Source organism: Suncus etruscus, chromosome 1 (assembly GCF_024139225.1).
Source record: "Suncus etruscus isolate mSunEtr1 chromosome 1, mSunEtr1.pri.cur, whole genome shotgun sequence".
Classification (NCBI taxonomy): Eukaryota; Metazoa; Chordata; class Mammalia; order Eulipotyphla; family Soricidae; genus Suncus; species Suncus etruscus.
In genome coordinates, this window is record NC_064848.1 from 172,424,375 (window position 1) to 172,441,598 (window position 17,224).

The following is a 17,224-nucleotide window of genomic DNA, read 5'->3' on the forward strand; positions in this document are numbered from 1 at the left end:
CAGGTTCAATCCCTGGCAATCTATGTAGTCCCCCCAGCCTGTCAGGAGCTATTTCTGAGTGCAGAGCCAGGAGTAAGCCCTGAGTGCTGCCGGATGTGGCCAAAAAAATCAAATAACAACAAAACAGAACAAAAAAGAGTGAAAGAATACAATGTTGATGGGCCTGAGAGATAGCATGGAGGTAGGGCTTTTGTCTTGCATGCACAAGTCCAGTGGTTCAAATACCAGTACCTGACATGGTCCCGCAAGCCTGCCAGGAGCGATTTCTGAGCGTAGAGTCAGGAATAATCTCTGAGCATTGCCAGGTGTGACCCAAAAACCAAAACAAACAAAGAAAACAAAAAAGATACAATGTTGAATTTGATTATTAGCTTCTTTATCAACTTTATTAATACATGATTGATTCTGCCCAGAAGGAGACTTTTTCTTTAATCTTTATTTAAACACTGTGATTACATATATGATTGTAGTTGTATGATTTCAGTCATGAAAAGAACAACCCCCTTCACCAGTGCAACATTCCCACCACCAATGTCCCAGATCTCCCTCCTCTCCACCCGACCTACACCTGTACTCGAGACAGGCTTTCTACTTCCCTCATTCATTTACATTGTTATGATAGTTCTCAATGTAGTTATTTCTCTAACAGCACTCATCACTCTTTGTGGTGAGCTTCATGTTGTGAGCTGCATCTTCCAGCCCTCATCTCTTTTGTCTCCGAAAATTATTGCAAGAATGTCTTTCATTTTTCTTAAAACCCATAGATGAATGAGACCATTCTGCATCTTTTTCTCTCTCACTGACTTATTTTACTCAGTGTAATAGATTCCATGTACATCCATGTATAGGAAAATCCAGAAGGAGACTTTAAGACTATTGTTTTGTGTGTTTTTTTTTTTTCAAGTATTGAGGACTGGAGTGATAGTACAGTGGGTAAGTTGCTTACCTTGGATGTGATCAACCCTGGGATCCTGGGCATCATATATGGTCCCTGAACACAGCCAGGAGTGATTCTTAGCCCTGAATGCAGAGCTAGAAGTATGCCCGTTATCGGGTATGGCCTCCAAATAACAACCATAACAAAAATCAAGTATTCATGTTGAGTTAATGGCTTTATTATTTGATTTAAATAGCTATGATATTTTGTAATCTGAAGACCTGTAAGATTCTGGTTAGTAGGATTATGTCTTGTTACTTTTTTGTTTACACATTTCTCTAGTAACTTTAATAATTCGTAAATTTACATCTGTGCAAGTATTGTTGAGAAAATATTTACTTCATGTAAACTAATACCAAAACGGAAAATTATTATATTTGATATAATTTGAGTACATGCTTTTACATATTATCCAGCACATGTTTTGGTATCTTTTCAGCAGAGAATGTAAATAGCTGGTAATTTGTTTTCCAGTTCATCTTTATTCATGTGATATAAAACTGTACAATTAGGGAGGTGTTATAAATAGTATATGGTGAAAGAAGACAAACTTACTCATGTTTCCAAGACTTTATAGCATATGTGCAGCAGAGTTTTGCTACTCTTTAATTTTGTCTTTTGGGCTAACCAGCTGACGCCCAGTTGAAAAGAGTTATGTTCTTATGAGGCCACAGAAGCCTTAATGTTCAGTCCCTCAGGTTTTGGAGAACTTGGTGTACTATCAGCAGCTTCTGTACTCACCCTCTATTGCAAACGCTCATCTATCAAACTTGAGGCTGAGAGTGAGGGAGAGGAAGCTTCCAGATAAACATACAGCAGTGCCTAAACAGCTAATCACTCTAGGCTTCCGCTTCCAGGCCCTATAATTAGAAGTCCTTCTTTTCCTTGTATTTCCCGATGACGCAAATTCTTTTTGTGGCTTGGCACCTCATTTGGGGCGTGGGTTTAGTTTATGGCCAGGCTACAGTCTGGTTTAGTCTTCTGATGCTGCATAAATAGTTCTCAAGCCACAGTCTACTTGGTACAAGTTTTTCCTTTTATGTGTATCTGCTTTTAAACTTGTTTTCTAGAAAAAATATAAAAGGTTGTCATTTCCTCTAGCTGAATGTATGCAAAAGAGGAAATTATAAATTAAAAGAAATCATGCATTGTATGATACTGGACAGTTTCTCCTTCCTCTGATCCTTCAATATTTTTTATTATTTAAATTTTTTCCCAAAGGGGCTTATTGCTCAATTATACAACTCATTTTTGCCTGAAGCAATGGGAAAATCATTTGAGATAAGATACATAAAGGACAATAAGGATATATTTTCAGTAGCTATTTTGAAATTTGAATTTGTTTTACATATTGTAAGACTGAACAGATGTGAATGTCAAATTGAAAAGCTCAGAGCATATTGAAAAGTGTTCACCTGTGATTTTCATTCACATGCAAGAGAATAATAGTTTAATAATAGTAGAGACTTTGCTTATGTGAGTTAAATATTGATATAATTTTAAGAGTTATTTTAAAAGCTTATCTTTGGCAGGTGAGTAATATATTTATAATATAAATGTATGTCCATCAGATATCCTGTCAGGATATTTCTATTGAGTTGTCAAGTGCAGAAAATAACTTTGTTGTGGGAAGGTCAGATCAAAATAAAGAAGTGGATTCGTGCTAACTCACCAAAAAGGAGGAGTTAAGATATACTAACCATCCCGTCAGTGGGTGTGGCCCAAAAACAAAACAAACAAACAAACAAAAAAGATATACTAACCATGAAAGAACAACAAGCATTTTTGCCCAATTTAGAAATTTATTGTTTGAATAACAGCAACATTGAGTAAAGAATGGGAAGTTTGTAAATGACTTCATCACCTATCAGTGCAATTTGGAATAGTTTTCAATAAGTGACATATTTCATCATCTGATTGTAGTGTCTTGAAAGTAGCATTGCTGGCTGTGCAGTCTGATACTTTTTAATTTAGTGAAGTGATTAGACCTGTACTTTGTATTTGAAATGGCATTCTCAAATATACTCCACTTTCCACTTAATCCCTATCTTATTTTTGAATCTAGTTACTTAGTAATCTTACATAATTTTTCATTCAACAAAATTTGTGAGATGCAACAAACCATTTTTCCTAAGAAAATCAAAATTTGGATCAGAAAGATAGTATAAGGTATATGGCACTTGCATTGCATGTGGCCTACCTGGATTTGATTCTGGAACAACATGTAGTTCCTCAATCACCACCAGGAATGACTCCTGAGCTAAGAGCCAGGAATAAGTTCTGAGCACAGGTGACCAGAGGATTGTACAGTGGTTAGGGCACTTGCCTTGCATGTGGCTCATCCAGGTTCCATCTCTAGCATCTTATTTCCCCCCAGCACTACCAGGTGTAGTTCCTTAATGCACAGCCAGAAGTAACTTCTGAGAACTCTCGAGTGCGACCCCCCCCCCCCAGTTGTTCTGAGAAAAGTCTGATGTAACCTACCCTCAACACCTCTTCCCATTTGTAAGGAGAATAAAAACGAACAGATCAGCAATAGCAGAGCAAGTGGGCCATTTGCCTTGCTCATGGCTGACTCTGTTTTGATCCCCAGCATCCCATATAGTCCACCAAGCACTGCCAGGAATGATCCTTGAACACAGAGCCAGAAGTAACCCCTGAACAGTGCTGGGTGTGGTACAAAAACAAAAGACAGAAAACAAATGAACACATTAATTTAGGCCTTTTTTACTTTTCTTAAATGTGGGACCACACCCTATGGTGTTCAGGACTCTGTGTTTGGGAGTCACTCTCAAAGGTGTTCTGGGACCATCTATTGTGCTGGAGACTGAACTTGAATTGGTTGTGTGCCTTACTATCTCACCAGCCCAAACATACCAGTTTGGAACTGTTTTATAATTCCTGGAACAACATATAAAAAACCAGGCTGCAATTATTCAAGTTGTATGTAAACAGCCCAGAAATAAGTTATTTAAATCTTTAAGTTATTTAAATCTTAAGGGTAAAGCAGGAATATAGACATAAGAGACAATAAGACAAACATAATAAAATTTCATATGGGCTTATCTTCCTGGGAGCTGTGAGTTTTTGCCAGCATGGGGTTTGGCAGGCCTCCGCCATGCCAAAGGCATTTTTAACCAGGCCTAGGAGGGGTGCGGGGCTTGGGTCACCCCAGCACCCTTCCACCTCCTTCCTCTAGAACTCCAGGGCGTCCCCTGAGCCACATGCCGGGGCAAGCCAGTGAGGTGGCTCCCGACAAGGAGCTTAAAGGGTACCCCAGGCCTTCCCCATTTCCCACCTGGCTCTGGAGGGAGGGTTTGAGTGGGGGCTTTGAACTTCGGGGCTTCCAGCTCTTGAAGGATCTCTTTCCTTCCTGGGAGCCGGGATTTTTTTGCCAGCATTGGGAATGGCAGCATAAGAGTTTCTGGTATTAGAAGTCACAGGCAACTTTCCTTACTAACCTTGTCCATTGTGAAACTGCATGAAGCCGCTAGACAAATATTTGGATCTCATTGGGTTTAATCTGTTTGTCATTTTCAGAACGCCACCTAGAAGTTCATTTCATTCCTTTACTCCCTGACTCCCACCTCCTATTACCCCACATGGACAGTGGTTCCCCCAAGCCTGCCAGGGACAATTTCTGAGCACAGAGCCTCCAGGTGTGGCCCAAAAACAATTTTCCATATTCTCCATGGTCATTTTTGTTTGTTTGATTTGGGTACACCCAGCCACACTTGGGTTACTCCTGGCTCTGTGCTCAAAAATTTCTCCTGGCAGGCTCTGAGGAACCACCGTCCATCTGCATACAAGTCAAATGCCTTACCTCCATGCTATATATCCGGCCCCATGGTCATATTTTAATGTGACCAAGTTTAAAACAATTTTAAGGTGACCAGAGAGCTCTCGGTGAGCTGAATCACTCATGCTCTTAATGAAGGAAGCCCAATTTTAGTGGCTAGCATAGCATGGTTCTTTATCTCATGCAAAGAGCCAGGAGTAACCCTTGTGGGTGTAGATTGGTTCACAAGAACCATCTTGTATCAAAAAGCAGAAATCAAAACAAAAAAGAAACAATCTTTAGAAATCTTAAATAATTAAAAACGCTAATTGTGATGATTAGGGGGTCACCACATCTACCTTGTTGTGGTGCTCACACCACTTACAGAGGGGGTTGAGTGTCTCTAGTTGTGATGCTCACACAAATTCTGGGTATGTTGTTCACCAGAGCTGCACATTTTTAGTTGTGGTACTCCAAGGACTCAGGGTTCAATTGTGGTGCTCAGGGGCTGGAGAGATAATTCAGTGGGTTATTCGGGTGCTTGCTTTGCATGCAGTATCAATCTTTCATCCCATTTGGTCTGTTCTAGGACAAACACCTGCCCTGAACTGTCCCTGAGCCTTTAGACTAAAAATATTTGTCATATTTTTTCATTATTCAAGAATACAACTCAGGTAGTCTTGCAAACTGAACACCCAAGTAAGAAAAAGTAGCAGTTTCTCCCAGGTTAGCCTAGGAAAGAAGAATTTAAGGAATGTTTTATGTTGAAAGCAGCCATATGCTAATAGAAATATGCAAAACATTGTTAGCAAAGAAAATTATGAACTAATGGTCTGATTTATGAGGATCTTACAACAAACATTAACTTGTTAAATCCAGTAGTTTATAATGATGTATTTTGAATAGAGCTTATCCTAGATTTGCAAGGATTATTTAACATTTTATTTTTTATTATTTACATTTATCATATTAACTCGAGCAGAAAAGCAACAGTCATAAGCATAGAAAAGTATTTGACAGAATTAAACATTTGCTTGTTATAAAAATCTCAACAATGAATTATGAATAGAGAGAATGTATTTAAATTTTTAGAAGGCATTTAAAATAAAGTGAATATCAGCTTAAAATTTGAAGTTAAAGAGAGAAATTTGAAGTTAAAGATGATATAAATTAAGAATTAGATCATGTGGGGCCAGAGAGATAGCACAGTAAGGCGTTAGCCAAAACAGGATGGACTTGGTTCTAATCCCGACATCCCATATGGTCCCCCGAGCATGCCAGGAGCAACCTCTGAGCACAGAGCCAAGAGTAACTCCTGAGAGACACCGGGTGTGACCCAAAAACCAAAATGAAAAAAAAAAAAATTAGGCCATGTATATAGGTCAGAAGATACAGTTTGTTAAGATTTATGGTATTCCTTTTTTTTTTTTTTTCTTATTTTTTGGTTTTTGGGTCATACCCGACAACACTCAGATGTTACTCTTGGCTCTATGCTCAGAAATCGCTCCTGGCAGATTCTGGGAACCATATGGGATGCCGGGATTCTAACCGCCATCCTTCTGCATGCAAGGCAAACGCTCTACCTCCATGCTATCTCTCCGGCCCCAAGATTTATGGTATTTCTTACAAATGGCCAAAAGACACATGACTAAAAGATATCATGCTTTAATTTTCTGATTGTGAAGTGTTTCTGATATCTTTGATATAATTTACCTCTGATAATATATATATATATATATATATATATATATATATATATATATATAATTTTTTTTTTTTTTTTGGTTTTTGGGTCACATCCGGCAGTGCTCAGGGGTTATTTCTTTACCTCCATGCTATCTCTCTGGCTACCTCTGATAATATTTTAAAGTGTTGTGAATTCTTAGTAAAAATATTTCACCCGCAGACGTAATTTTCTTTTAAATTCTTGCTCTTTGTTTGTGTCCTTTAGGAATGCTTCTAGTCACAACAGACACCCTTGGCCATGACTTTCATGTGTTCCAAATTCTGACACATCCTTGGTCCTCTTCACAAAGTGCTGTCCATCACCTCTACACTCTTCACAGAGGAGAAACTGAAGCCAAAGTAAGTTGTGTATTGTATTTTATTTTTTATTTATTTTCTCTATATTCCCTTTCCCTTCGTCATTATTGCTTGTAGGTGGGAGCATATTCACTTGGTTGTTGTGGTGTTTGCTGGGCATTGCACAGTAATTTTATTAGGGGTATAGTCCTTCCCAAGTGGTTTTCGGGGTATATGGGGGCCATGCTTCATAATAATTGACCAGTTGGGTCAGTGGTTCATTGCTGGTCCAAGAATGGTTTCAGACCTGCAATGCTGGTATTGACCAGGGTTATCCCACAGAGATGCCCAGGGCCTTATAATACCTATGATTGAATCTGTGTTGGACTTGCTCATAGAGCTGAACCCTAATCCCAGTACTAACCCTGCCTTCCCCAACTCCACCCATACACTTTGAGTTGCTCACACACACTTGGTAGCAGTACACTGGAGAACTCACATATTTTGTGGTCAGAACAACCTTAGGGCAGTTCTGCTTGTGTCACACTGTACATGGGTGGTACTCATGGCCTGCTCAGCTTCCTGCCCATAATGCTGCTGCTTCCCCCAAGCTCTCCATGGACCCTAAAATGTCTGGTTTTCTGGAAGTATTTTGTAGATTACCATGTCTAATCTGACCTGGTTTTTATATTTTATTCAAACTTAATGCTAATGTATAAGAACATATTTAATCTTTGGTGATTGAGTGGGAAAGATAGTCAAGAAAAAATAATTTAACCTATTATGAACTAGTCAATACATAGCAGTTAAGCAGTTCAGCCAATTTTTATGAAAATTCCTTTTACTCTCCTATTCTGACTCCATATCTTGGTAGGTATATTTTTTTTAATGGAAAACAGCAAATAATAATAGTTGGGATTTTTATTTTGGGGGGGGATCACACCCAGCAGTGCTGAGGGGCTACTCCTGGCTCTACGCTCAGAAATCACACCTGGCAGGCTTGGGGGACCATATAGGATGCTGGGATTCAAACCACCGTCCTTCTGCATGCAAGGCAAATGTCCTACTGCTGTGCTCTCTCTCCGACCCCAATAGTTGGGACTTTTTTACACTTTATTTTGTTAATAGCTGTGGTAACACTCCAAGTGGTCTCAGGGACTGCTAGCCAGTCACTCCACATGGTGTTTAGGGATCACCAGGGTTATACCTAGAGATGTGGGAGGTGGGGTTAGGGATGGGGCGTGTCTTATAGGTTTGATTTAACCAACGGTCTCACACATGTGCTCTGCCACTGAACCACATCTCTGCACAGGAACTTTTTTTTTTAATTTGATTTTGTTTTGGGGCCACAACCTACATGTCTCAGGGCTTACTCTTGGCTCTGTGCTGAGGATCACTATTGGCATTGCTTGGTGGGGAGGGGGACAGGAATTGAATTGAAGTCTGTCAAACCCAGAGCAAACATCCTACCTCCAGTATAGTATCTTTGCTTTGTTTTTATCTTTGTAAAATATTCTTTCCTCATTTAAAGCACCATGATTCACAAAGTTATATATAGTTGAGTTTTAGACATACAATGTTTCAGAACCAATCCCACCATCAGTTATCAACCTCTTCCACCAATGTTCCCAGAGTCTGTCCCATTCCACTCCCTCCCATTTTGCCATCAAACTTAATCTTTTAAAGTTTGGTTGTAAAAATTTGGGTCTCCTGATTTAGATATTTAGTAGTTTGATATTTAGTTCTGTCCTTCCTTAACAACATCAGTATACATGAATCTCCTTGACTCATGTCCTTTATTATTTCACATTTGTCTTTCTCCTCTTCCACTTTTTTTTTTTTTTTGGTTTTTTGGTTTTTGGGCCACACCCATTTGATGTTCAGGTGTTACTCCTGGCTAAGCGCTCAGAAATTTCCCCTGGCTTGGGGGGACCACATGGGACGCTCGGGGATCGAACCGTGGTCCTTCCTTGGCTAGCGCTTGCAAGGCAGACACCTTACATCTAGCGCCACCTTGCCGGCCCCCCACTTTTTTTGGGGGGGGTTTGGTTTTTAGGCTACACCTGGTGATGCTCAGGGGTTACTCCTGGCTATCTGTTCAGAAATCACTCCTGGCTTGAGGGACCATATGAGACGCCGGGGTATCGAACTATGGTCCGTCCTAGGCTAGCGCTGGCAAGGCAGATACCTTACCTCTAGCGCCACTGCGCCGGCCCCTCCTCTTCCACTTTTATTTCTTTCCTTCTCCTCACTAAACCCTCAGAACAAGAGTATTCTAAGAACCCCCCTCATCCAAACCATTGCATTCCCTCATGCAGTTATTCTAAATACCAGATATAAATGATATCATCCTGTATTTATCCTTTTTCTGATTACTTTATGTAACATGGTATCTTCTAGTTCCATCCTTGCTGCATCAAACTGCATTGTTCTTTATAGCTATGTAATATTCCCAGTATCTGACACTTTCATGTATAGCATAACAAGAACATGAACATTTATTTTTATAAATGACAGCATTTTTATTAGGCAGTGTGTTACTGCTTTACATATATTTACTATCAGTGTTTCCTGCTAGATATGGGATTATTCTATGATTGTTATCAGTTCAGAGCCAGGGATGACTCTATGAGGAGTTTGCTCTAACATATATTTTCTTGGAAATGGTAGCTCATCAAGCCATCTTCTCTGAAATGCCTATTGCTATCTAGCATATACATATTTAAATTTATTTCTCTAGCACATATTTTTATTAAATATAAATACATATATATAGATATAGATATATATGGGTGGCAGGAAATGTTCACTGGTGAGGATGGGTGTTGGACATTGTGTGACTGAAACTCAGTCATGAACAACTTTGTAACTGTGTGTCACACTGATTCAAATAAATTTTATAAAAATTCTGTGTAGGGGCTGGGAAGGTGGCGCTAGAGGTAAGGTGTCTGCCTTGCAAGCGCTAACGTAGGATGGACCGCGGTTCGATCCCCCGGTGTCCCATATGGTCCCCCCAAGCCAGGAGCGATTTCTGAGTGCATAGCCAGGAGTAACCCCTGAGTGTCAAACGGGTGTGGCCCAAAAACAAAAACAAAAAAAAAAAAAAAGAAGAAGAAGAAAAATTCTGTGGTAGATGGAGCTATCTTAAATATATTGAAATCTGAGTTGTGGTATCAGTCAAAAAGCATTAGATCCTATTATGGTTGTTTTTTTAAACCAGGGCATTCTAACACTTGATCACAGAAAGCCTTCAGCAACTTTTAGTTTGCTGGTTTGTTTGTTATTTTGGGGATCATACTCATCAATGCTCAGAAGCTACTCCTGTAATCATGAATTAGATATGGATGATGTTCAAGAAACCATTCAAGTTGGGGATTGAATCTGGGCTGGCAAAGCATATACCCTGCTTGCTCTAAAATCGCTCTGACCCCAGAAAAGTTTCCATCTTTTATCCTGCCTTTCTTATACCAACTTTAACCAACTAGTTGAGGAAATTCTTCCTTCCCTCCCTCCCTCCCTTCCTTCCCCTCTCTCCTTCCCTTCCTCCCTCCCTACTTTCCTTTCTCTCTCCCTCCCTCCATCTTTTCCCCTCCCTCCAGTCTAGTTTCCTTCCTTCCTTCCTTCCTTCCTTCCTTCCTTCCTTCCTTCCTTCCTTCCTTCCTTCCTTCCTTCCTTCCTTCCTTCCTTCCTTCCTTCCTTCCTTCCTTCCTTCCTTCCTTCCTTCCTTCCTTCCTTCCTTCCTTCCTTCCTTCCTTCCTCCCTCCCTCCCTCCCTCCCTTCCTTCTTCTCCCTCCCTCTATCCTTCCCTCCCCTCTCAAACACATTTTAGTTTAGTGCTCAGCAGGAGAAACACAGTTTTTAGTTGTAAAACTTATATATGTAGTTGCCAGGATTTCACGTTTGTTAAAAATGTGCACATCTTTTTCATTGTTGTGCCAGTGGCAGCAGAGGGACTGCTGGTGGTTGGCTGCACATTCTAATTATGGTGCTTGCATACACTGGACTCTGGTGTGCTGCAGATTTCACATTTGCAAGGCAGGTGCTTTGCTGTTGAGCCAGTTCTGGGTCCTGAAAGTCTTTTTTTATTGGATAATTGCAATATATGGATGCTTGAATTTTAAGAATCACTATTGCTCTCTTAAATGGAGCTTAGACTTAGGAAATAATCAGCTTTAGCTGATGAATTTTTTACATTAAGAAAGTGAAGCACATACTTCCTGGTACATATAATAGTTTTGCCTCACCCTTTGTATTAAACCTATGTCTACTTCTAAACCTAGAAGAGACAGATAAGTCAAATAACATAATGGAATAATAATAATAAAAAAAAAACCTGGGTAAAAGAGATAGCACAGTGGTAGGGTGCTTGCCTTGTAGTGCCTGACCCGGTATGGACCTGGACCTGGATTCTATTCCTGGCATCCTATATGATCCCCCGAGCCTGCCAGGTACAACTTCTGAGGGCAAGCCAGGAGTAACTCCTGAGCATGGTTGGGTGTGACCCAAAAACCAAAATCAAAAACAAACAAAAAAAACTTGCCAACTTTGAACGTTGAGAAATTGGGCTGGAGCGATAGTATAGTGGGTGGGACATTTGCCTTACACACTGCCAATCTGGGTTCAATTCTGGCATTTGATATGGTCGTCTGAGCACCACTAGGAGTAATTTCTGAGTGCAAAGACAGGAGTAACTTCTGAGCACTACTGGATGTAGGTATCCCCCACCAAATAAATAAACAAAAAAGTGTAGCTCTTTAGTACTATTATGACCTCATTTTTACAAACAATAGAAAAATGAAATATCAGTATAACAGAAAAAGAAATTGGTATGTGGTGGGAGTGAAAAATGGGTAATTTTGAGGTATCTAAGTACTATTATGAGTTATCTTCAAACACTGAGAGAGGAATAGAGCCTGTACACAGCTGGGTATTGCCCCCCCAACCAACAAAGATACAAAGTAAAGAGAATCTAATGTATTTATTAAAGAACATATAGAATTATTGTTTGAATAATTTCTTACAAATCAAGCTCAAAATATTTTTAATATAAACAGTAAAAATTGAACCTTTGTCTTTAAAGGGCAGCAGTAAAGAACTAAGGCCTTTATTTTTTGTGATTCATACAAAATATTTGCATATATGTGGAACTTTTCCTAGAAGAATGAGATAGTAGGGGAGTATTTGCTACATAAAACAACTAATAAATGAGAACAGAAGATAGATGAATATTTGTGTTGATTTTTAAGAGTCTTATAGACATAAACTGCATACTTGGAGCTTGACTTAAACAAAATGTACATAAAACAACTAATAAATGAGAACAGAAGATAGATGAATACTTGTATTGATTTTTAAGAGTCTTAGAGACATAAGCTGCATACTTGGAGCTTGACTTAAACAAAATGTCGAGATGCTTTTTGAAAGGAAGAAGACAGTGCTTATTTGAAAAATACTGAGTGTATTCGGGGTAGTGTTGAATTATAGCAGTACAGGATGTGTAACATTGTGAATTGGCCTCAGTGTATACTCTATCATGTTCTGTACCAGTAGGTCTACCACACTTGTTTTATTCCTGTCCTCTCACATTCATTTTCCTTAAGGTAATCAAAACAGAGTTTATACTTTTTTTTTGGCGGGGGGATGATAGTTTCTGGGCCATACCAGCAGTGGCTCAGGGGTTACTCTTGGCTCTGTGCTCAGAAATCACTCCTGGCAGGCTTTGAAGATCAGAGGGAATGCCAGAATCGAACCTGGGTCAACCATGTGCAAGGCAAATGTCCTATCCGCTTTGAGCTCCCAAAACTTTGAGTATTGGGCCCAGAGAGATAGCACGGCGTTTGCTTTGCAAGCAGCCGATCCAGGACCTAAGGTGGTTGGTTCGAATCCCCGTGTCCCATATGGTCCCCCGTGCCTGCCAGGAGCTATTTCTGAGCAGACAGCCAGGAGTAACCCCTGAGCACTGCTGGGTGTGGCCCAAAAACCAAAAAAAAAAACAACAACAAAAAAACTTTGAGTATTATTTAATATTAATCAGCTAATTTGGCTGAATATATAATTGTATAATTGTACTCTGTGTGTGTGTAAGTTCTTATCTGTTAGTTCAGTAACTGGGAGTCGCACATTTTCAAAGTGTTGGTGATCATTGAAGTTGGATGTTAATAGTCTTTGTGGTTCTTTATAGCAATCTAAAGACTTAGTGTATGTTTGGAAATCTTACTAATATAAAGTTAAAGAAAAAGGCAACATCCTTCACCAACGCTGTGTTGTTTTATTTAACATGAACTTACCTCACACATCCACGGCAAGTGCCGTACAATGAGCTATATAACTAGCTCCAATTTATTTAAAATAAGATTTTCTTCTTAGCATGGGAGCACACTTGGAGGTGCTTGAGGGATCATGAAATGCCAAGGATCAGCATTCTGAGCCATACCCCAGTTCAAAAGTTACATTTTGATGTAAATATTATTGACAGTATATATGTATTTCCATTTAAGAACTATTTTGGGCTTTTTGTTTTGTTATTGGGTCACACCTGGAAGTGCTCAGGTATACTTCTGGCCCTGCACTTTGGGATTAGTACTTGTGGGGCTCAGTGGGCCTTATGGGATGCCTGAGATCTAATCTGGATTGGTCACAGCCAAAGAAATGCCCTACTTGCTGCATTCTCTGACTCTGTGTATAATGGGTTAACACAATTAATTTCTTCTTCTTTTGACGGTGTGTGTTGGGCATATCCAGTGATATTCAGGGCTTTCTCCTGGTTGCTCAGCAGTCATGCCTGGTAGGGTTCAGGAAAGAATATGTGGTGCTAGAGATCAAACTAGTTTCTGCTGTGTACAAGACCTATTATACTATCATTGCAACCTAAGACTATTAATTTTTAGGGGGCGGGGTCGAGTCACACCAGGCGGTGTTCATGGTTTACTTCTGGCTTTGCACTTAGGAGTCACTCCTGGCATTTTAAAAACAAACCTTCTGGGATACTAGAATTAAACCCGTATTGGCCACATTCAAGGCAAGCACAGTATCTGCTATATTATTTTTCTGGCCCCAAGATTTTATTTTGTTTGTTTTTTGGGCCATACCCATTGGTGCTCATGGGTTAATCTTGGTTCTGTGTTTAGGAATCACTTCTAGCAGGCTTGGGATCATATGGGATGCTGGGAATAGAATCTGAGTCAGCAGCATACAAGGCAAATGCCCATCTGCTGTGCACCAGACCCTAAGATTTTTACTATGGAATATTTCCTAGGTCACCTAGCTATTTATTTTACTTAAATTCATTTATTTGATATTTTATTGGGCTATGTTAATTTCATAATAATTTGGTGCTGGCTTAATTAAGACAAGTTGCAGTAATGTCAATGTCTTAATGTTCAATTTAGATTAATTCAGTTAACTTGGCATTTGTATACTTATGGCAAATCTCAATTTTTTGAACAAAGCTTTCTCTATTTTTATTGATTTATTATTTATTGGTTTATGAGTTTCACTACTGAAGTTGTATCACTTGATAAGTGTATTAAGTTATATTAATGAATAATAATTTTAGTGTAATAGGAATGTAGAAAGAGAATTTAAGAGAAAACACTGAAATTAAAAGTTCTTCTTTTTAAAAAACTTTTCTTATATGGGTCTTTTAGTTTTATAAGCATTAAAAGTGAACATTTAATATTTCACTGTACTGCTGTACAAAATTTTTTCTTCTTTCCTTTGGTTTTCTGATTCCTGTCTCATCTTCAACAGTCTTTGGAATGCTCACTCTCAGCTGTGTTTGCTAGAATTTGAATATTTCATGTACCTAAGCCTACTTTTAATACCTCTTTTGCATTAGCTCTATGTAGAATTTAATTTACCCATATAACTAACCCGGAAATAGAGATCTTCTTGGTTTTGCTGAACCTCAGGACAGTCCCCTGCATGTGATTTTTAACAAATGTTTGCTGCTGCTTCTATTTAACAGATAGGAAAATGAACTAGAAGTTATGAAAATTATTTCATTCTGCCACACACTATACTTTAGGAGACTAGAAAATTTTAAGCACCAAACATTAAGACCTAAGCAAACTCAATTAATGACCGCAAGAATAATTTTTATAAGCTTCTACTGAAAACCATTTTGAAGTGATATATAAAATTTGACACTGATGTGAAAACTGTATGGCACATCATCTGTCTTTCCATCTTTGAGTGCTTCAAAATCATGTCATTCTGGATTCTTCCAAGAACTTTGAGGGTACTTTAATCAGGCCAGGAAAAAAAATCAAGTATGTGGATCTAATTATGTTGAATTAAGTTGTTTTGTGATCTATGACTTGGGATATCCTCTGCATCTGACAGTAATTTTCCTCATAAAGCACATATGCAGTTAGAAAAATATTCCTTGTTTTCAATAGTAAAGTCATATGTAGTAAAACCCTTACAATATTCAGTACACTACTGTGATGTTTTACTTAAGTGCATGCAAGTCAGTTTTGTACTTAATATGCTAATTTTAATAAATTATAATCTATATTTTGAAATATTTGCACATCAGGTAAGTATTAGACCTTACTGAAGCAGTCCTGAAAAAATATGACAAAATATGTGTGTTTAATTCTCATGGGAAAATAATCTATTTAATACTATATACTGATAGTATTTTATGATCAATTCAGATAAAAACACCTAGAATATGAATATTTCTAGATGCTGCTTATTTAGGCTTATATTGAAATTTAACTGGTATGTGTGGATAAGACAGAGGGTAAGGCAATTGTTTTGTGCAAAACCAACCTGGGTTTAATCCCCGGACCACATTATGGTCTACTAAGCCCACCAAAAATGTTCATGAAAACAGAGCCAGAAGTAAGACCTGTGTGTCACTGGGTGTGGCCCAAAATATCAAAAGAAAATAAACTTTACTTATTCTTGACTTTCTGTTCTTTGATTTGTTAAATATGGCAATCTTCTTTTCTTTTCTATTTTTTTTTTTTTTTGCTTTTTTGGGCCACACCCATTTGATGCTCAGGGGTTACTCCTGACTAAGCGCTCAGAAATTGCCCCTGGCTTGGGGGGACCATATGGGACACTAGGGGATCGAACCACAGCCCTTCCTTGGCTAGCGCTTGCAAGGCAGACACCTTACCTCTAGTGCCACCTCACTGACCCCTTTTTGTTTGTTTGTTTGTTTTTTTGGGGGGCCACACCTGGCACTACTCAGGGGTTACTTATGGATATAAATTGCTCCTGGCAGGTACCATATGGGATGCTGGGGATTGAACCTGGTCTGTCCTGGATGGGTCACATGCAAGGCAAATGCTCTACCACTGTGATATCACTCTGATTTTGCAATTAGCATATTATAAAATTCAAAATAAAAAATTTAATGATTTATATTATAGTCATTGTAGGGCATGCTAGTGTCATCTACTTTCAGAACACTTTAATAGTCCTTGGGGCCGGAGAGATAGCATGGAGGTAAGGCATTTGCCTTGCATGCAGAAGGTCGGTGGTTCAAATCTCGGCATCCCAAATGGTTCCCCAAGCCTGCCAGGGGTGATTTCTGAGTGTAGAGCCAGGAGTAACCATTGAACACTGCCATGTGTGACCCAAAAACAAAAGGTCCTTAAAATAAATGTCTTTTAGCGTTATCAGTTGCTTTTCATTCTCTTTTCCCCAGTTTCCAGATATACTTCACTATTGCCTAGTAATCATATACTTTAGGAATAGTTATCTACTACTTACCTTTAGCTTCAGTTAATTCACTTATAAAATGGGAGCAGTAGTATTCCATAGAGTGTATTTTATATGAACTAGACATAGTTTATGTAAAATGCTTTGTAAAACATCTGGTACAGCAATTGTCTGAGTCATATTAGGGTATCTTCCTTTTGTGTACTTTAGAGTGACAATGACTGAGTATACCAACCTATTTATACAGTTAATGAGCAATAGAACCTTGATTTTAAAAAACACCGAATTTTAGACTTGCTGAGAAGAGTCTGTTGACTTTCGTAACTACGTCGAATGTCTTAGAATGTAGGAACCAAGTGGAGCCTGGTTTCTCTTTCTCTATTGGTGAGTAGATGCTGCTAATAGTCTGCTGAAGGGCAGAGAGAGAGTGGAGCAAGAAAGAGAGAGATAGAGAAAGAAGAAGAAGAAGAAGGAGGAGGAGGAGGAGGAAGAGGAGGAGGGGAGGGGAGGACTTTATGATCCACTGAGGTATTTTGAAACCACAGAACCACCATGTTTACTTATACAGGACATGATGGTCTGTGTAGAAGATTTTCATGGATTCTTCAAAAAGCAAAAGCAAAAAGAGAACTAATAAATTATTTTAACAAGATTTCAGGATATTAAGTCAGTCTAAGGGGTTGTAGAATAAACTTAATTATACTACCCAGCAACTTCAAGTCTTAGGCAGCCCACAACATAAAATCACATGATTTTGGAAGCTATCCAGATTTGCTGTATATTTCTTTTCTGTGGTTGTCATCATCAAT

The 17,224-nt window shown here is 38.8% G+C and overlaps 1 protein-coding gene across 1 annotated transcript in view; it reads left to right on the forward strand.

The window, feature by feature from the left end:
* BCAS3 (BCAS3 microtubule associated cell migration factor) overlaps positions 1-17,224 on the forward strand; it is a 662,199-nt gene that overhangs the window by 209,364 nt on the left and 435,611 nt on the right. Inside the window, exon 16 of the mRNA XM_049764542.1 lies at positions 6,667-6,800. Coding sequence (XP_049620499.1) covers positions 6,667-6,800 — 134 coding nt within the window. The remainder of the gene's footprint in view (positions 1-6,666; positions 6,801-17,224) is intronic.